General features: G+C 37.6%; 11 protein-coding genes across 11 annotated transcripts; 7 read left to right on the top strand and 4 right to left on the bottom strand. All coding sequences in view use genetic code 12, as the record gives it.

The window, feature by feature from the left end:
• Positions 1–18: 18 nt before the first annotated feature.
• On the bottom strand, positions 19–2,529 carry RPS6A (40S ribosomal protein eS6; the record flags this gene model as incomplete). The annotated part of the gene is made up of 2 exons (XM_007376773.1): positions 19–2,065; positions 2,475–2,529. The coding sequence occupies 2 exons, from the start codon at positions 2,478–2,480 to the stop codon at positions 1,361–1,363; spliced, it is 711 nt and encodes a 236-aa protein (XP_007376835.1).
• On the top strand, positions 51–2,513 carry SPAPADRAFT_62671 (uncharacterized protein; the record flags this gene model as incomplete). Its single annotated transcript, XM_007376774.1, has 2 exons — positions 51–2,065; positions 2,475–2,513. The coding sequence occupies one exon, from the start codon at positions 60–62 to the stop codon at positions 1,236–1,238; it is 1,179 nt and encodes a 392-aa protein (XP_007376836.1).
• A 602-nt stretch (positions 2,530–3,131) lies between the features above and the next one.
• RLM1 (Rlm1p) lies at positions 3,132–4,502 on the bottom strand (the record flags this gene model as incomplete). Its single annotated transcript, XM_007376772.1, has 2 exons — positions 3,132–4,263; positions 4,291–4,502. The coding sequence occupies 2 exons, from the start codon at positions 4,500–4,502 to the stop codon at positions 3,132–3,134; spliced, it is 1,344 nt and encodes a 447-aa protein (XP_007376834.1).
• Positions 4,503–6,026: 1,524 nt separating this feature from the next.
• Positions 6,027–6,683, bottom strand: NAT4 (Nat4p; the record flags this gene model as incomplete). Its single annotated transcript, XM_007376771.1, has 1 exon — positions 6,027–6,683. The coding sequence occupies one exon, from the start codon at positions 6,681–6,683 to the stop codon at positions 6,027–6,029; it is 657 nt and encodes a 218-aa protein (XP_007376833.1).
• Positions 6,684–6,938: 255 nt separating this feature from the next.
• Positions 6,939–7,532, top strand: SPAPADRAFT_62668 (uncharacterized protein; the record flags this gene model as incomplete). Its single annotated transcript, XM_007376770.1, has 1 exon — positions 6,939–7,532. One exon carries the CDS (start codon positions 6,939–6,941, stop codon positions 7,530–7,532), a length of 594 nt encoding a protein of 197 aa, XP_007376832.1.
• Positions 7,533–7,998: 466 nt separating this feature from the next.
• On the top strand, positions 7,999–8,367 carry SPAPADRAFT_142715 (uncharacterized protein; the record flags this gene model as incomplete). Its single annotated transcript, XM_007376769.1, has 1 exon — positions 7,999–8,367. One exon carries the CDS (start codon positions 7,999–8,001, stop codon positions 8,365–8,367), a length of 369 nt encoding a protein of 122 aa, XP_007376831.1.
• A 216-nt stretch (positions 8,368–8,583) lies between these two features.
• SPAPADRAFT_56764 (uncharacterized protein) lies at positions 8,584–11,099 on the top strand (the record flags this gene model as incomplete). The annotated part of the gene is made up of 2 exons (XM_007376768.1): positions 8,584–8,658; positions 9,060–11,099. The coding sequence occupies 2 exons, from the start codon at positions 8,584–8,586 to the stop codon at positions 11,097–11,099; spliced, it is 2,115 nt and encodes a 704-aa protein (XP_007376830.1).
• Positions 11,100–11,722: 623 nt separating this feature from the next.
• Positions 11,723–14,422, bottom strand: OPT6 (Opt6p; the record flags this gene model as incomplete). Its single annotated transcript, XM_007376767.1, has 1 exon — positions 11,723–14,422. One exon carries the CDS (start codon positions 14,420–14,422, stop codon positions 11,723–11,725), a length of 2,700 nt encoding a protein of 899 aa, XP_007376829.1.
• An 897-nt stretch (positions 14,423–15,319) lies between these two features.
• On the top strand, positions 15,320–15,801 carry SPAPADRAFT_62665 (uncharacterized protein; the record flags this gene model as incomplete). The annotated part of the gene is made up of 1 exon (XM_007376766.1): positions 15,320–15,801. One exon carries the CDS (start codon positions 15,341–15,343, stop codon positions 15,632–15,634), a length of 294 nt encoding a protein of 97 aa, XP_007376828.1.
• A 1,063-nt stretch (positions 15,802–16,864) lies between these two features.
• On the top strand, positions 16,865–18,295 carry PGA53 (Pga53p; the record flags this gene model as incomplete). The annotated part of the gene is made up of 1 exon (XM_007376765.1): positions 16,865–18,295. One exon carries the CDS (start codon positions 16,897–16,899, stop codon positions 17,380–17,382), a length of 486 nt encoding a protein of 161 aa, XP_007376827.1.
• A 95-nt stretch (positions 18,296–18,390) lies between these two features.
• On the top strand, positions 18,391–19,743 carry ILV6 (acetolactate synthase regulatory subunit; the record flags this gene model as incomplete). Its single annotated transcript, XM_007376764.1, has 1 exon — positions 18,391–19,743. The coding sequence occupies one exon, from the start codon at positions 18,399–18,401 to the stop codon at positions 19,284–19,286; it is 888 nt and encodes a 295-aa protein (XP_007376826.1).
• Positions 19,744–20,040: the final 297 nt, after the last annotated feature.

Raw genomic sequence — 20,040 nt, 5'->3', positions numbered from 1 at the left:
GCGACATTTTCAAAATCTATACGAGAGAGAGATAGAGTGCAGTCTAAGACATTGACAGCATGAGCATACCGAAAGATATCGTTGTTCCTCCTAAGGACGTCAAGGAAACTATAGACAAAACAGTTACATATGTGATAAAGAATGGGAAATCATTTGAAGAGAGATTGTTGAGTAATAACAAGGACAACAAGTTTGATTTCATCCTCGATGGAGATCCTCATCACGCATACTATCTGTGGAAACTATCATGTGAAACCCCCAAGGAGCAAGAAGTTCCCACTTCCGATGAAGATATAGTGGTTGATAAACCTCGAGACTTGTCATTCTTGGTTGACCTACCAGCTATATCTACCCATGACCTTGACATAATCAATACTACAGCATTATACATTGCCCAGAATGGCACAGACAAGATCCCTAGCTTACTAGAACACGAAGCAAAACTTGGAAAACGAGCCCAGTTTGAGTTTCTTAACACCTCACATTCACTCCATAAGCTCTTTCAAACATACATCACCCAATATAAGAAAGTTATAGACTTGTACAAGCTGGAGCAACCACTACCTTCACACACGAACAAATTTGAAATCTTAACCATAGCATATGATAGAGCACAATACATATCTCAGAATAAAGTGAAGGAGAAGAATCAAGAACAGCTTAAGCAACAGCAACAGATTCACTATGCCCTGATCGACTGGCAGGATTTTGTTCTTGTGGGCAAGATTGAGTTTGACGCTGTTGATGAAGTGCAAGAATTGAGTGTACCTTTAACCCGAGATGAGTTGGTTACTCGCTCGCTTGAATCCAAGAGCAGGGAAGTCGAATTGCCCAAGGTTGCTATCGAAGTTGTACCGGAAGAGAAAGAAGAAATCTTGGATAAAGAAGAACCAGAGCCTAATGCTGCCGTTCCTGGCCCATTCAAAGGTATGAAGATTAAGGCAGCTGGTGCATCCCGATTAAAGAAATCAAGTACCCCAAAATCGCAAGAGCAGAATATCAAATGTCCAATCACTGGTAAGCTCATCCCCGAGTCTGAGTTTGATAATCATTTGAAATCATTATTGAGAGATCCAAGGTATAAACAACAACAAGAGAATTATATACGGAAGAATTTCACTTATGCTTCCAACATAACTACTGACCAAGTCTATGAGAATATTAAGCGGTTGGTAAGAAAAAGAACTAGTGAGGAACCAACTACTACTACTGGAAAACGTATTCAAAATGGTAAATAGCCAGGCACCCCCCATTCTAAGTCTAACCCTGTAATATATATGTTTTAACCGTAATTTTTTATATTAAATTATAAAAATGAAAAGAGAATAAAGATGTACTATAAAACAAAGTATGGTTACACTTAAGCCTTTAAGGATTCAGCTCTCTTCTTCTTGATTTCAGCCTTTTCTTCCTTACGTTCGTGTAATCTCTTGGCCAATAATTGAGCGTATTCAGCAGCAGCATCTCTTTGTTGTTGAGCGTTCTTGACCTTTTGAGCCTTCAAAGCTCTCTTTCTTTGCAAGGTTTGTGGGGTAACCAATCTTTGGATCTTTGGAGCCTTGGTGTAAGTCTTGTCACCCTTGGTAACTTCACGTCTAACAACGAATTGTCTAACGTCATCTTCCTTGGTTAAACCGAAGAACTTTCTAATGTGGTTAGCTCTCTTTGGACCTAATCTCTTAGCAGTGGTGGTGTCGGTTAAACCTTCAATTTCAGAGTCACCTTGCTTGACAACAGATAAAGCCAAGACGGCTAAATCTTGACCAACAATACAACCTCTGACGGACTTTCTCTTACGTTCACCGGTTCTTCTTGGTCTGTAACAAGAGTGACCCTTGGCTAATAATAACTTAACTCTGGTTGGGTGCAAGACACCTTGCTTCATTGGGAAACCTTGCTTGTCGTTACCACCGGTAATCTTGAAGATGTAACCCTTGAATTCGTCACCAACAGAGTCACCCTTGACTTCTTGGCCCATTCTCTTTTCGTAGAAGACACGTAACTTGTGTTCATCATCAATTTCGATACACTTTTGAGTACCGTTGGCTGGGTAAGAGATGTTTAACTAGATGAGTTGTTAGTATTTGCTGTTTTAATGCTTTCTTTCTGATCGCTGTACTCTGTATAACATGTGCTGTTCTTATTATGTTGCATGTTTCTTGTGCTTTATTTTTCTTTTCGTTCGTTCTCTTGCCGTTGTATTGCTTGACGTGTGGTTGAAAGTTGGGAAAATGGTGGTTCTTGAAAGCAGAAGCTAGTATTGTTTGATGGTTGTGTCGCATTCCTTTATTGTTTCATTAAATGTAGAAACTTTTCACTTGTTTTGAGTCTTTTCGTGGTCCTTTATTCGTGCTTATAAAATTTTTCAGCTGTGTCCGATCTTACAACAGCTCAATCAAATACGATTCGTTCCCACTTATACATTGATACGGAGAGTGCGATAGTAAGGATCATGGTCTAATGATCTCACATACCTTCATATTGGATCTATATGGTTGTTTCTATGCCCTGTTGAATTGAAGAGAAAATGAAAAGAATTTTTAATTGTAGTAAAGAAAGAAAACCTTCAAAAAAAATTTCCTAGTGCGTGAGGATTGTTCGCACAGTGACTGCGAGTGACAGAACAGAAAAAAAAAATCAATAATGCGTTGATGTTTGGGTGTAATGTTGGTTTTTGTGTACACTGTTTGGTTTGTGCGAAGACTAGAATTGATTTTTTCCTACAGGCCGCGCACTGGAAACGGCAGCTTGCCCAAGCAGCAAGGTTCATATGCAGGCTGTGTCACGTGTCAATTAGGGCTCTAGCCCTAGCTCTTGCACATGCCCCAAATTGGAAATGTTCTGTACACACATACTATGTTGGGTTTGGACTAAATGAACACAGGCTACTAGACACTGCTGCTGCATTGTCTTGCAGATAATATGAATGTCTGTTCGTCTTGCTGTTCTTTCTGCATCAATCAGTTCCTGTTGCTTGATTTCATGGTAAATTCCACAGATGTAGTACGGTATGGGGTGACTTCCCCTGGTTTTGCAACCAATTTATCCTACAATTAAAATTGAAAATCTATAAACTGTGAATTATTAAGCTATAATATATACTACAAATGAAGAAAAGAAAAAAAAAAGTACTACTTCCCAAGTTTGTTATCAACTGTGCTTCCTGCTGTAGTTGGATTTGTCCCTCCGTCGTCGCCTCTATTACCTTGGCTAGCTTGAACATGATATGCTGTAGGCGACATATTCCCATCAGTCTTGATTCCCAACCCATGCTTGGTATTTCCTGTGCTGGGGAAGGTAGTTGGAGGACCAGCCGTTGTACTTGTTAACGGCATCATATTTATAAAGTATGGGGGCATGTGTGTTGTTGGTGTTGTCCCTGAAGGCCAATCCTGCGGTCCCAAGAAGTTGGATGGTGATGGGAATGGAAACATATCGTTCACATATCGTGATGGAAGTCCAGAAAGCGGCGTTTGCTCACCATTGTTGTACTGATTGGTAACACCTGTTGGTGGTCTGAACCGAATTGCTGACTCTGGTTGTGCAACTTGACCACCAGGGTGTTGATTCTGTTGATCTTGCTGTTGTTGTTGCGGTAGCTGCTGCTGTTGCTGGTTCTGCTGCTGGTTCTGCTGCAGCTGCTGCTGTTGTTGTTGTTGTTGTGGGGGCGGTGGTCCTTGGTGGTATTGTTGAAATTGTTGGTGCGCCTGTTGTTGTTGTTGTTGCTGCTGCTGCTGTTGCAATTGCTGATTTATTTGATTGAATACTGGTGTAGGGAGCATACCACCTCCATATTGACCTCCTGGACTCTGGGCATGCATGGATGGGAAATATATACTGGCATTAGGATTAGTAGCAGAATTAGGAAATTGAGGCACAGTCGCACTTGCTGGCGAAGAAGTTTCTGATTTAGTCTGAATGGGTAAAGGTAACGTTGGCTTCCTATGGTCAGGTGAACGGAACGATGAGAACTGTGGGAATTTTGGTGTTGGTGTTGGTGGAGCTGCACCTGTTGACAGTGTATCTGGTTTGATTTTTGTATGGTCATCACTTCCTGATGTGTTTTGTAAATTAGTGTCTATGGCAGTTATTGTTCGGGCAGTATCTCCACTTTTCTCACTACTGCTCATGTTATTATTTGAGGCTGTGTTACTGTTTGTCCTTTTGTGCCCCTTGGCATCAGTAGGGATCTGCACTCGTAAGATCGGTCTTTGGGATGGTGCTTCTTCGCGATTAATAGGGGCAAGGGAAGGAGTCTTTGGTCTACTATCATCATCAGGTCGGAAAGACTTTGGATTACTAAAAGTCGGCATGGTACTTAGTGACGAGATGTGAGCTGGTGGTGGAGGGGGCGGCGGTCTGTTGCTATTGAATATCTTTGAGTTTTTGGATTTATTGGTTGTCAGATAGACTAGTTCACTATAAGATCTTTTGTGGCGCTTTGGTTGTGGGGAGTCGCTGTCATATTCAGACTCGTCATCTTCCGGAACATCCACATCCATGTCATGAGATTTTGAGATTTCCACCCCAACCACAGCCCCTGATTTCTTGGTCAATGGATCCTTTATGTGCTTCTTTTTCTTATAATTTGAATAATTCTCTGGTGACTTTGATTCATGGGGTTTTTTATTCGCCTTTATGCTTGAATTATATGTCTTGATTAAATCGGGAGTGTCCACAGTGGAAAACTCGTATATCTTGTTATTATTACCCACAATTACCACGGCAAGGTCTACATGACATAGTATGGCCAATTCGTATGCCTTTTTGAATAAACCAGCTTTTCGCTTAACGAATGTGACTGTACGATTTCTATCATCTGTCAAGGGTTGAATTTCAATTTTTCTTCTCCCCATATTGAATTAGTAAGATGTAAGTCTTCTATATAAGATGGACAAGTTTATGATAATTGTGCTGATGGAGTAGGATATAGATATATATGAAACCTATTACTGGTGGTTGAGTCTTTTTGATAGATTTAAAGTTAATGTAGATTAAATGACTTTTTTTTTTCTGTGCCTCTCTTGTTCTGTGTGTTCTGTGGGTCCCTCTGCGTATGTTACTGGGATAAAATTAAAAAATAATTTTTTTCCTAACCTGGTGTGATGATTTCCAATGGCAGTGTGTTCTAAGGTTACCCCACCACGTGACAACAAATAATTGGAACTGGTCTGATCTCTAATGAATTATAATTGAACGTCTTGTTTGATTAGACGATCTGAATGGGACTCTTGTTTGTTTAAATGCAACTTTATGTAGTGTTATATCCGTTAGCTGATTTTGTGTGTGAATTGAAACTTCTTCAAAAATTCTGGTTCGTATTTTTTAAAGCTCTTTCTCTTGTTCTCTCTGCGCAGTTAAAGAAAAAAAAAAAGATGATGTAATTGAATGAAATGACTCAAGAAGGCAGCTGTTGGAGAGAGCAATGACAGAAGAATAAAGAATTGAAAGCAAGGGGAACCAACTTGAATGTTTCAATTTGGTAGTAATTACCAAATTAGAGAATAACCCTAAATATTTATACCGGTGGCTTTTGGTTGTTTTTTTTCTTTTGAGGGGATTAGCACCTGGAGAAGCCGTGAACGCAAGTGATTACTAACCGTTTACAATTGGATGTTCGATTTTTACTAAAATAGACAATCACTTAACCTTATCCAATAGATTGTCTTTACAAAACCATATATCCGAGGCTATTGTTCTTAGAATTCCTCTTCATGGTTATATTTTCAGTGTTTATGTTGTTGAATTTACGATGTGCTAAATATAGAAACATTTTAGTTTTTCTCTCCTGCATGATTCAAAGTTCGAGAAATTTTAACTTGTCATAATTCACTATATATGGACATAATATTTGCAGGAGAAATCGTTTAATGTTTTAATTAGATTGTCTGGTTCGATTGCTTGCTAAAGTCATGTGTTACCTAAGCTCGTTTAAAGCAATTCCCGTTTGAGGTAATTGTTTTCTGTTTATTAGAGCCCAATTGTACCTGAGATGAGGTAACGCCGAGATATGCATCACAAAATCCTTACAACGGCCGTCTCATTAAATAATAATCGGGTTTCACATTTTTCCCATTCCTTAACGTTTTATCTTGCGGTGAGGCTTCTGTTAATTTGTATCCTAAATTTTCGTACCAATTCAACGCCAGTAAGTTATCTGTGAATACCGTCAATCCGGTACCTTCGAGATGTTTATATAAATCATGGTTGGAATCTTTTAATTTCTTTGCTAAATTGTGGAATTCGGCAATTAATTTACCCCCGAAATGTTGACATTGATATTCTTCGGTTAGGTGGATTTCATACAAGTAAAGGACCATTTTATTGTCGTCATCCAAGCAAAGTTTGAAACAATCGAACCCAACCAATTCTTCTTCCCGAGTAAACCAAATGTAAATTAAACCTGGTTCAGTGAGTTCATCTTCCTTGTCATCCTTCCAGTCGGCACCTTTGCAACGCAAGTACAAATGCCCTATGTTATCATCAATTACATCAATGAAACGGAAAATTTCCTCTTCGGCAATATTGTGCGATGGTTCGCAATGGAATTCAAACTCTTCGTCCAAATCTATAGGTGTTACGCGATTTAAACATAGATCTTCCGCAATCGTTTCCATCAAATCAAAATCTTCTTCATTGAATTCGCTAAATTTCTCACCGTCCAACTCAAACAGGAAACTCATTGTTTGTGTGTGCACCTGGCTTATACCAAATTAACCACGTAGTACTTGCGGTGATTGTAGGAAAACGTGATATCATCGTCTAAACCCCGTTTTGGGTTACCCGGCGAGTACTAGAGGGGGCGAGACGCGTGGTAGTAAATTGTTCCTCCGCAGAAAAAAAATATCAATAAACATATAGGAGGATCTAGATAGCACGATCCCAATCAAACAATATCAAAGGCTGACTTCCAGATGTATGGATCAGTCTCCACCATAATGGTCCTGCCATCATCATCACCTACACAGAGTACAGGCACACATAAAATTATTGGTGCAAAATCTGCCGGTCACACTGACAATCTTAGATCATCACCACCTAGAAGTATCCTTGAAGACATACAACAAATACAACATGATAGATCAATGAAATTGCTTCATCCTCTATCTTTATCCCCTATACGAGCGAAAGAACCAGAAAGATTCCAATCGCACCTGCTTCTGCTGCCACTAAGGAAATCAAGTGAGCCACGAAATGTAAAGACTATCAATAGTCGTAACAAACATGACATCATGCAAAAGACACGACAACAATATGTACAGGAGAAATTACTTCTTCAACGTGACAAGCAATCATCCCAACAATTCACCCAGGATCTTATTCGTAAGTACGAAGAGGAATATAATCAAATCATGCAAGGAGTCGATATTGATCAGTTGATTGAGGAAGAACAAAATGTTAATTATGCCGATGATGAGAGTTGGGAGGATGAATACCAACAGGAATTAGAAGAGTTGGAATTCGAAGAAGACTTGGAATTGGTTGAATTGTTACATAGTTTGGAACTAAATGAGCAAGCATCTGATCACTAACAAATATTCATTGTTTTAGTTTGTATTTCGGTAGGTTCGGTAGAGAGAGGGGGGTGTGGCTAAAATAGGGTAATTGTATATTGATTTATTATGGTAGAATTTGTATTTGGGATATGTTTCAAAGGGGTTGACATTACCTTGCAACATGTAGAAAATTGCTTACAGCGATTGAGTTGCTTTATATACCACGCTCATAACATTTAGACTTTGTGTTCATTGTCTGACATGTTCTAGCCACATTCTAAATTATTATTTTGTGGGAGAAAATTCCAAGTTGTGACACGAAAAAAAAAAAAGAATATTGACACAACGATTTCAGGTTCGAGAAGCCATTTTAGTTTGATCTTTTTTTATTGATCTCTCTTTCCTTTTCTTGTCATTTGCTTTCTTTACAAGAACTTCCACACTCGCTTTTACATAGAGTCGTTACATTAGCAAAGGAAACCCATAATAATTTCATTTCAGAATGTCCAAACAACAAATACCAGCCACATCTGCGCAACCACCCCAAATCACCCTAGAGGACAAACCAATCACCACGGAGCCAAAACCTGTCAACGACATGGAATTATCACAACAAGAAGAGCAACCAAATCAGTTCCTCGATCCTCAACAACATACCAAAGACCATGATAGCTCCAGTGACACTGAATCTGAATTCACTGATATTGGCAGTGGTTACCAAAGAGAACTGAACGAATGTAGTGAATTCGTTACCAGTTGTTGTACTTGTTTTGGAGCCCTTGATACATGTTTGCCAAAGAATGGTGAAGGTTGTTTCACATCTACTCTTACATTCATTGGTAACATCTTATTCGGTTGTTGTAAACGTTAGACATGGAACGGTGTCGTTATAGAAGAACTTTCATACTGTTTATACATATATATATATATATATATATATATATATACATTAGTTGAATTTGCATATACAGATATTTATTGTATTACTGTAGTTTTAGATGATGAGGCTGGTGTGATTTTTGCATCTTATGCTGCATGACACAAGAAAATTTTTTTTTAATAGCTGAGATCATGAATGCTAAAAATCATGACACAATTACAAGGTTATTTGCACAGACGTATTTTCATTGCCAGTGTGGATATGCTGAAAATGGATGCTGCTGTATTGCAGGATGACTCTCCTGCAACGAAGGACCAGTTAAATCGAGACATTTCAGCTTTGTTGCGCTACCATATTTCTGATAATCCATGCAACTATGAATATCTTGGCAAATAATTACTTATTGATTGTTCCATGTCTCTATATGAATAACCTTTGGGTTATTTAATTTCTAATAGTTTGCCAAAGCCGCCCACTACTGCCTCAAAGTTTGAAGAAAATCTTTCATGTTAAAAGCTTTTTTTTTTTGCAACAAATAGAGTAGAGCGGCTATTTACATAAAAAAACAAAAGTTGGCAACTTTTTTACCGCTGTTTACACTTTTGTAAAGTCACTATAGAACCATGTCGAATGAAGAACAGATAAGAGAAGATGAACAGCTTCGGAGCTCTACTGTTCCAGAGAACTTCCAAAACGTGTTTCCTCCCAAGCGCTCAGCTACGATTTCTGAGTTTCAGCCATTAAGTTCCGGCTCATTTACAGAAGGTGGCGGTCAAAAGAATGAAAATCCAGAACAACCGAAACTAACAAAAGTAAGTCCTTACAAGATAACTAGATCTCGATCAATCAACACTTTCAATGAGTATAGAAGAAGTTCAGAGATCTCTCCGATTGCATTCACTAGACCTTTGAAGCTGGGCCAAAATCAAGATCTTCCTCAATCACGCTCGTCACAAATCAATAAGGAACCTACTGTTTTGAAAATCACTGGGAACAGCATTGATGACGATAATGCAGAAACTCCAATTACGCTTGGACAAAGCTCTCTTAATATCCCTGCTTACTATTGTCTTGACCAAAGCGCTCTTCATGGCTCGTTATTGTCAGGAGCTATTCCTATTGCTAGTGGTACCAACACCAGTTCAGCTACAAGAAATGCAACTGTTATCTTCAGGAAGAAGAATAAGTCCCCATATGAATCAGATTACAATTTAACCGCGATATCCCCAATTTCTGACGAATCGGCTCCTTTTAAACCTATGAGAAAGACCTCTACTCAAATATTTAGTGGACCAATTATTAAGGAAGAAGACGTGGAAGAAATTAACCTTAATGATGATGAAAACAATACTGACAAGAATAAAACTAAACCCTCTTATGATCAGAAGAAAGATGACGGAACTATATCATCTGTTTTACATCCCTTGGTCTATAATAAGAGCATCCTCGGTAAACCCACGTTTCTGGAAGAAGATTCCATAAAAAATATGGATCAACTTAGTGAATCATTGTCCAAGCGTTCACCAAATAATGGTGGAAAACAACCAAGATTCAATTGGGTTCCCGCATTCCCTTCCTTCAAAATTAAAGGTTCTATTATTATCCATATATTTTTGGTATTGGTGATTATTCTGTTACTTTGTGGCTTCATTCCAGCAGTAGTGATATTGTCAAAGGGAACCAAATCCTCGGTTGATAATTACTTCTCGCAATCCACAAACTTACCGCATTTGAGTGAGCTATCAGATAAATATCTTCACACATCGATTACGCCAGAACCGATCCCAAGAATTAATTCTGTCCAAGGATTAAATGACGACGTGAAGAATGATACTGAAGTTATTAATCTAATGGGGGTTGTGTCAAACTTGATGTTTCATGGAATTGCTTATTCTCCAAATAATGCAATGGAACCAGATTGTGGGTACACTAAAAAGGATGCAATGTTAGATTTGGCCAAATTATCAACTGTCACAACGAGGATTAGAAACTATGGAATGCAATGTGATCAAACGGAAATCATTCTCGATGCAATTGAACACATGAATCTCAATATGACTTTGGCAATGGGGGTTTGGATCGGCCTGAATAATCTGGTTAATAGAAAACACATGGATACTATGAAAAAAATAATTGCCAAACATCCACATCCGCTGAGACTAATCAATTCTATATATATAGGGAACGAAGTTTTGTTTAGAGGAGACAAGACCAGAGATGAACTAATTGAATATATTCAGGATGCCAAGGAATTCCTTAAGTTGATGCATATAGATGACATACCGGTGGGAACATCAGAAATTGGTTCGTTAATTGATAAAGAACTTCTCCAAGCTTGTGATATCATAGGTGCTAACATTCAACCATTCTTTGGTGGTGTCACTGTTGAAGATGCAGTCAATTGGACCTTAGATTTTTTCCAATATCAAATAGAGCCTTATAATGAAAAAAATATTCCCGTTGTTGTTACTGAGGTTGGTTGGCCTAGTGGAGGTGGTAAGTTCAAGGGGGCAATTGCTAGTCGCGCGGGGTTGCTGTATTTTGTCAATGAATTCCTATGTGCATTCAACGATTTGGGAATTGACTATTATTTTTTTGAGGCATTTGATGAGCCCTGGAAGGAAATATTCTGGGACGGCAACCGCAAATGGGAATCCCAATGGGGTATTTTTAAAGCTGATAGGCTGAATAAATTTAATCTCCAGAGAGCTCCGTGTGCATGAAATTTTTAATTTCTCGCAGGCTGCAAAAAAAAAAAAATATTCATTTCTTAATTTCGGTTAGGGTGGTTTTATTATTTATAATTTCTGTGTATATCTAATTATTTGCATTATAAAAGTTGTATAGAAATTGTTTTATTCTCTGATCGTAGATATTGTTGAAACGTCAGGCAGTAAGTATTTGAAGGAGTTTTGAGAAATATTTTAGGAAAATTTTGAAAATTTTTAGGAAGAAAATGAAGCAACTTAAATTCGTACAAATGAAAACTTACAATATTTAAATGACTATTACAGAAACACTTGTAGTAGATGAGACAAGCTAATTCTCTTAAGGTAAATAGACATCTCATTTGTTGAGTGTTAAATTCTAAATTAAAACACATAACCTCCTACCAGATTCTTGATAAAACCCACGTGATCCAAAGAAAATATGAAAATAAAAATTTAAAAAAAAGGCAACTTGTCCGAGTGGTTAAGGAGAAAGATTAGAAATCTTTTGGGCTTTGCCCGCGCAGGTTCGAGTCCTGCAGTTGTCGTTATTTTTTTGTTTGTAATTTTTTATTTTTTTTTTTTGGAAATGAATTGTTAGTATATTAATTAATTAAAAATCTAATAAATATTATCACTTATGGAAATTGTCCCTTTCGTAAACCTATATAGCCATCTGGAGCCTGCGAAACATTCAACCAAGTATCAGGTAATGCACCACCTTCAATTCCTTGTTCTCCGATTGTGTTCCCCCACCATTCTAAGTGATGGGGGTGGAATTGGACCGTAAAGAATATTAAAAGTGCACTGAATGCAACACCAGCAGAAAGGGCACTTGTCAATATATAGTTGTACTTTTCCCACCAAAGCAAATAATTCTTTTTGATTTTATACATGAAGATGTATGAGAGATAAAGTCCTCCGGTAAGGTACAGTAAATTGTAAGGTGCATAGTCCAAGAACCCACCAATTATGACTGTTGGCTGAAAGTATCTTGTGAGTTTTTTTGGCCCATTGTTCTTAAACCAAACACAAGGGAATACTAATAAGGTACCCAAGAGGAAACACCACTTGAGAATAGGGTACAAGCCACTAAACACTTTAGCAGGTCCGATTTCACCATATTGAATACTAGAGAAAAAGTAAGTGTTGGCTCCAGGACATTTCAACTTATCCTTTTGATGGGGACTGCAGATATCAGAAACATTAGCCAATTGCCAGTTTGTTACAACCAACGCAACCACAACATTTAGCATAGTAGATATCAACTGTCCTTTAAATATCGCCTTTGGTGGGATTTTCGCATAGTGGGCAAGTTTTTGATCGGTGATATAGTTACTGGCTTGACTATCAATATTATACCCAAAGCTCTTTAAAGTAATCAAGGCAATTCCCGAGTTAGGAATGGCGTACCCGACAATCAACTCCACAAGAACATTCAATCCAAATGTGAACCCAGTGACCGAGGCAATAGATGTTAACGGAATTAAAAACACAAAGTTTATCAATATAGTAAAGAAAATCCCCCAAATTGGAGTTTCGGTGGGGTAGAAAAGCACCACAGCAAGGGCAAATACCGTACTAATTACCAATATTGCAACAAACCACCAATCTGGAACATCTTCGTATTTAGACATCATTTTACAATGGGGATCCTCAGCGTACCTACCATATATATTTTCGTGACTGTTATCTTTCCTAAACTTGAATGCTTCAACTAGGGAATGCCAAACATTGACAAAGCCAGACTTCATTGATTCCCATTCGGTCATGAAATGATAAAGAATTGCAAAAGGATAAAGACAAAAGTAGGCACCATACAATACCAAATTGGCTGCAGAAAAGTACGGAGGTCCAACTTCTTGATACTTTGCATCATCAAATAAATTCTTTTCGTCTAATATCTTATGCACATCGTATACCTCAGCTTTATTATTAAACAACCTATTGGAGTTTATGGGGAGATATCCAGTCCAGTTATTATTAGTGTAATAAACAATCAAAATCACGACAAAACCCATAAGAGATCCAAGATATCTGTTTGCGTAGGTATAAAACGGAACAGTCAAACAACCAGCGGAACCAAGGATATTCCAGTCAAACGAAGGAAGTGGATTCAATCCCAACCCATTTATGGAACCAGCCACATTTGTTAAGTGAATCAGGGAGGGGTTAAACCAGGTTGGCCAGTTAAAAAGTGACAAAGCCGTGAAAAAGTACGTTGGAATCCAATTATAGACAAAACTAAAGAAGAACACCACCATGAAAAAGGAGTATCTGGAAATAGACCAACCATGCACAACATTGTTTTCATCTTCATTCATCAATGCCTTATTGAGTGCAATAGTAGGTAATATAGTTGGCCAAAGAGCCTTACTTGGATAAACACATACCTTCTTCATGATTAATGCAAAACCAAATCCGAGAAACTGAGTTGAAATTGCTAACAAAAATTGAAATGTGTATGTCACCCATTTTAGCCCATAGAATCTGTCAAGTTTCATGACAACGATGTTGTAGACCAGATATGGTGTACCTGCAGAACACAGGTATATGATTGTACTCAACATCATTTCCTTGTACGTCCAGGGACCAGGGTTTAAATCTATTGAGTACTTTCCGATTCTGATTGTCTTGTTAGGGACAAACTTTTCCCATAGTTTCCCACTTGGCAACAACAATATTTGGATGGTATGAGAACTAAGTGAAATGCTAGGCATTCTATGAACAAAAAAAACATTTATAATGGAACCAATAAATGTCCAAAATAGTCCTATAAAATAGACACGGAAGGTCTCCACCGGTATTTCCGGATCATCAAACGGTTCAGTTATGGCACGTATTTCAGGGTATGGTGAATGAAAATGAATTAATGCAGCTTCTAATCGAATTTGAAGCGACCAATCAATTACATTTAAATAAGTTTTGTTCTTGAACACATTCACAAAATTCTCCGAAGATTCATGTTTAGGTTCTCCAGCTTCTGGATTCGCAGGGATCATACTAACCAACCTCTCAAGTAATTGGTAATCTTCTCGAAGGAAATTGACATCCCCACTATGTTCAGCCAAAGCGTCACGTACTATCTCAATAGCATCAGAAATCGATAATTCATTTATTTTGGTAATCATATATTTGGTTTCCTCTGACAAATGCGCTTGGGATAATGCAAAGTCCGTGCCATAAATTTCATCACTGATAACACCTAATCGCAAAAGGATAAGCTGCAATTGAGATTCAGTAAAATTCCATCGTTGTGGATTTGAATTTGTGGAGGTTACCCAACTCGGAGACTCTAGATACGGAGTCAACTCAATATATTCATACCCTTTGCTCATTACTGAAGAGTAAAGAGAGTAAACTTAGTTAGTTTGTGGGGAGATCATATATTTATTAGTATTGCCGAGTTTGGCTCTGAAAAAAAAAAAAAATAGAAAAACTTCCTAATACGGTAGCGCAATATTTGGTGATAAAGAAACCACAATAGAAATGCAGGTCTAATTAAACCATCTAGGAACGTACAGAAACGATCGGACCAACAGTTGGTTATTCTTTGATAGTGAACCTGTCAAAAACTATGGGCTGACTACATGAAACCGGAGGTAAATTAGACAGGTTCTGCAGAATAGTCATAAAACCGAATTTGCTATTCTGAATTAGATGAATCATAGTTATCTCCGAATAAATCAACACAATCACAGCCAAACAACCAAAATGCTGCTAGAAACTTCTTTTTTGACACGCGCATCTGACGTGAAACGCAAGATAGTGTTCTACATTGTCCAACAAGGTGGTTCACAAGCAAAAAAAAATTTTTCATGGGTTCTAGACCTTCCTTGATGAAAATAATAGCTGTTCCTATTGCTATTCATTAATAGGGCTATGCGGAGAAGGCTGACAGAAGTCATTCATCTGCAACAAGGGATTGTCTACCAGACGTTGTTTTTGTTTATACAAACATGTTAGTCATTATTGTTATTTCGGTCTTAATTGCCAATAGAGAAAAAACCCCATTGTTCTCAGCCGCCCCTAATCCATTGTTTCCTCTACAGTTCGGACCTTAAACATGACTACTACAACATTGATGGCAAAATAGGGGATACCCCTAATTATGAATTTGTAAGCTAATTAACCTAGTATCAGCCATGTTATATTCTCATACTATGTCACAGAAGAAACACAATTGAGAACTATATAAGGGAGTGATTTTTCCCTTTTGGTTTGAAATTAATACCATTCCTCTACTACTAACAACAATGATTTTCCAACAATATTTACTATTTTGCTTTTATCTAACTGCTATTTCCGGTGCTGCTTTAGTTGCAGATAGCGAACACGCTGATGTGGGACCACAAGATCTCGCTTCTTCAGTAACTCGTTATGATCCAGTTTCCGCCATTCTGCCACTCCCAGTTGCTTCCTCAACCTCAGCTATACCGACTACTGAAAGTACTGATTCATCTGGCAAGGCTGTTTCTTCTGCTAGTATCCTGATTTATTCCCAAACAATCATACTATGTTGCTTAATCTCAACTTGCATGGTATTATAAGGTTCATTGAACTTCTAGAAAGTTTTATTATCCAAATAAATATCTAGAAATAGAATTCATCATATAATCTTAAATGGTCAGGTACTATACTTGGTTTTCAATTCAAAATGAGTATATTCTACTCAATTATATAGTATATAATTTTAAATGAATGTATTGATTGATTCAAAAACGATATACATGTAGTCCTTCGGACGTTTATTCTCTTGATATTATGTTCATTTAGTTTGTAGTAGTGCTGCAAAAAAAAAATAAATAGGAATAACTACTTATTTTTCTGACAAAGAAGTTGCAAAAACTTATGATCTAACACACACAATTTTCATTAATCAAACCAATTATATTTTTTTTTTCTTAGTTTTTACTAAGATGAACCCCTTCGGGAACCATAGCTAGGACCCACGAAACTTTGTTTATAGATCCTGCTTGAAAGGGAATGGTACTAGACAAGAAAGAAAGCTCACACTAACGCTGAAACTCAGATTACTGTTAGTATTGATTCTAGCTAAGTCGAGGCAACATATTCCAATGAGTTTTGAAAGTGAATTAAATATGTGATCTTCATTTCATTTTTTATAGAATTACAAGAGCAATCAATATGATAAACTTGGCCATAGATGTATTAAACAGTAAATGTAATTATTCAGCGAGAAGACTTAAAACTGTCCCAATCTAAGCAGGGCCAACAGAGGGCCAAAAAAAAACACAGCATTCTCATCGGTTTAAGCACGATTTACTATAATTCTACATTTAACGGTATTGTGACAACTTACTTGATCAATCGAAATATTTTTTTATGTGAACGGAATTATTTTCTCTACCCTTTTTTGTGTTTAAATTAAAGCCAAAAGATTGAAATTGCGCCAAAGCATCGATTCTTTAATATATGTCACCTCTATCCAGGGTTCCAAACATATATGAATAACCATGGGAATCCAATACTAATCAACTTCTGGTAAGATTTTTTTTCCCTCCCCCCAAAAAGAGGAGATATTTAGTGAATTATAATAGCGGTACATGTGATTCCAGAACTGAGATTTGCCCCATGCAAGATGGAATCCTGCAAAAAAATAAAGAACAATAAATTTTTTTTTAAATTGCGGAAAGGAGGGAAAATATGCCTTAACTTTGCTAAAGCGCCTCGACGGGGTTACACATATATATAGGAGGATATAGCAATGTTTGTAATTTCCTAAGATTTTAAGCTCTTTCTGTTTTATATCTTCTTCTATACTCTTTTTATACACGATTAGTTTGCAAAAATGAAGTTACAATCCTTAACGTTATTGTCTGTTGCAGCCACCGCCTTAGCTGTTAACCTTGAACAAATAAGATTGATTAATGAAGATGCTTTGGTTCTTGATGGCACTCAATTCGATTATCCTGTTCTTGGCAAAATAAACGAACAAGATGAGTTCAAGGATATGGGAAAGAAGAAAGCCCACAAGAAGAACAACAACAAGGATAAGAAGAAGAAGACCCAAAAGAAGGAAAAGAAGACCACCAAGACTACCCTTACTACCCTTCCTCCATCCAGTACTCCTTCACTCTCATTTACTAAAGTCACATCCACCAAGCACTCATCTAAAACTTCAAGTGAAACTACTACTACTACTTCTTCTTCCAAGCACGAGTCCAGTTCCAAGTCTCACTCTCACACTGCTTCAATTACCAAGACTAACGGTGGTGACTCTGTTGTTGTTTCCATTGGTGGACCAATTGCTCTTGCTTTAGGATTATTGTTGTAAGGACATTTCTATTTAAATATTATATACTGTTAAAGGACGATTTTTTTTTTGACTTTTTGTAATGGTTTACTAGTTGGGCCTTATCTCTTATCATGCTCTTTAGTCTTTAGTAACCCCTGAGTCTATATGTTAGCTCCTTAAAAGAGAATAAGTGGCATCGAAATATACAAAGGGAGCCCACGTTGGAACCAATATAATTAATATTTTTCTGTATTGTTCAATTGAGGGCTTGTCACGTTTTGTGTAATGAAAAGTTTCATACTGGTTTTGAGCTCAACCACAGTCAGAGGACCAGACGGACTTTAGTTTAATTGATTATCATAACATACTTCTTTCTTCTTAATGCAATTCTGGGACGTAACTCTTTGCCTTTAATGAAAAAAAAGACAAGAGAGTGTTCAAACCATTGTGAACTTCAAATAGTGATGAAAGCCCAATAATTTGAGCTATAAAAGTCAATAGTCGGCAATCTCAACTATTTTCATCTGTATAATCACAGCTAGATCAACGGGTATCAGTCTTCAGTAATGATACAGTGACATCCTTACATAAGTATAAATGCCCAGTATAGGGATAAAGACCTAGGCAACAACTTACTCTATGGGGAGAAAAAGACATACCACAAGTAGCTCAGCCTTCCGCTTAAATTTCAAATAATGAAAGACATCAGAAGTCTCAGGAGATGCCCTTGGATACTCCGTTGATCCGTTTTGCTTAATCATGAGACTAGCAATGTTGGTCATACCGTTTGTCCGGGTGACTCACCTACTTTTTTTGTTGGATGTCGCGAAGAGATTTACGATCAAATGTCGTAGGCCAAAACCGGGCCGTTTACGAAATGATAACACTGCTAGTGCGCGCACTAATAAAAAATGAATCATTTCCTCCATAGTTAATTTCAAGCTGTTCCGTTAGCCCCCTCCCCCAGTAGAAAAATTTTCGTTCTCCACTCTGAGTTTATAAATCAACCACAAACCTTGTTTTCTTTTTAAAGTTCTTCTTGACACCACGCAATCATGTTGAAGAGATCAGCAAACGTGTTTAGAACTTCTACCAGAACCAGAAGTTCGAGTTCAACTTCTGCGTTGGCATACAAGACTTTACACAGGAATCAAAAGAGACCACCTCTCCCCACTATAGATACTCCTAGTTGGTCAGCAGATACAGCTGTTTCCTCAATCTTGTATGAAACGCCTGTTCCATCTAAGGCTCCAAAGAAGCAACATGTTTTGAATTGTTTGGTTCAAAACGAACCGGGTGTGTTGTCTAGTGTTTCTAGTACTTTAGCAGCCAGAGGATTCAACATTGATTCCTTAGTTGTTTGCAACACCGAAGTTAAGGACTTGTCTCGTATGACTATCGTGTTGAAGGGTCAAGATGGTGTCATTGAACAAGCGAGAAGACAAATTGAAGACTTAGTTCCAGTCTATGCTGTTTTAGATTACACCAATGCTGAAATCATAAGAAGAGAATTATTATTGGCTAGAGTTTCCTTGTTGGGTCCAGAATATTTCCAAGAATTGATTGCTACTCATCAATTACATGTTGATGATGCCTCTTCCATTCCTGACTTGACCGCTTGTGAATCAGCTTACCACCCAAGCAACTTACCACCTTCAGAAGCACTTAGACAAAAGCACTCCCATTTCAATCATATTTCCGCCCTTACTGAACAATTTGGTGGTAAGGTTGTAGATATTTCTGAAAGAAATGTTGTTGTGGAGTTGAGTGCCAAGCCATCGAGAGTCAGTTCATTCATCACTTTGTTACAGCCATTTGGTATTTTGGAATTGGCTAGATCTGGTATGATGGCCTTACCAAGAACTCCATTGGAAAGACACGAAGAAGATGAAGAACCAGTAGCTGCTGATATCGTTGATGCCTCTCAATTACCACCAGGTTAAACATATACAGATACACACACACACAAAAAAAAAAGGTACTTGGGTTATGCACCTGAGAGACTCTGTTTATAAATAAGAATATATAATAAATATATATGATACGCATCATAGAACTACACCGAGTGACATATGAATTGAATTATAGTGGTATGGCGCTCACAATGTATAAACAATGTATAGAGTTTTGACGTATAGCGGATAAATCACCCGCAGGAAAAAGGTTTAACACCCCTGAAAATATCTAGGGTGGACTGACGTGTGGCGGTATAGGCAAAGGAAGTAATTTAAGCGATGACAGGAATATCGCTAACTTTAACTAACAAAGCTTGAAACATACCCATAAATCTCCAGCAACCCTAGAACATGAATTGGTGCACTTGCAGACCTCCCCCCTGTAGTAGAGTGGGACCTGGGGCTGAATCTCAATCCCATATGAAAATTTACTGTCACACAAGCCAACAAAAAAAAAGAGGCGGCATGGAACTTTAGGCTTAGCAAAAGCGCATTTTTTTTAGTTTTCCCCCAAACAAAATCGTCCATCATCACCACAATCTAGTTACAAAATCGGATCGTCTATACACGTGCAATTATTACTAGCAAGGGGCTTACATTGAGATCAGAAACACTACCAGCGCGGCTTGAATGAAAAGTAGGTAATTCAAAGAACAGAAAGCAAATAAGTCCGTCAAATCGTCACTTCAACTTCATTGCATTTTACAACTTTTTCTGTAAACAAGATACATTATTGCATGAC

Source organism: Spathaspora passalidarum (genome assembly GCF_000223485.1).
Source record: "Spathaspora passalidarum NRRL Y-27907 unplaced genomic scaffold SPAPAscaffold_6, whole genome shotgun sequence".
In the NCBI taxonomy this organism is placed as follows: domain Eukaryota; kingdom Fungi; phylum Ascomycota; class Pichiomycetes; order Serinales; family Debaryomycetaceae; genus Spathaspora; species Spathaspora passalidarum.
Note: the sequence above shows the minus strand (reverse complement) of the source record. Positions and strands in the feature narration are given on the sequence as shown.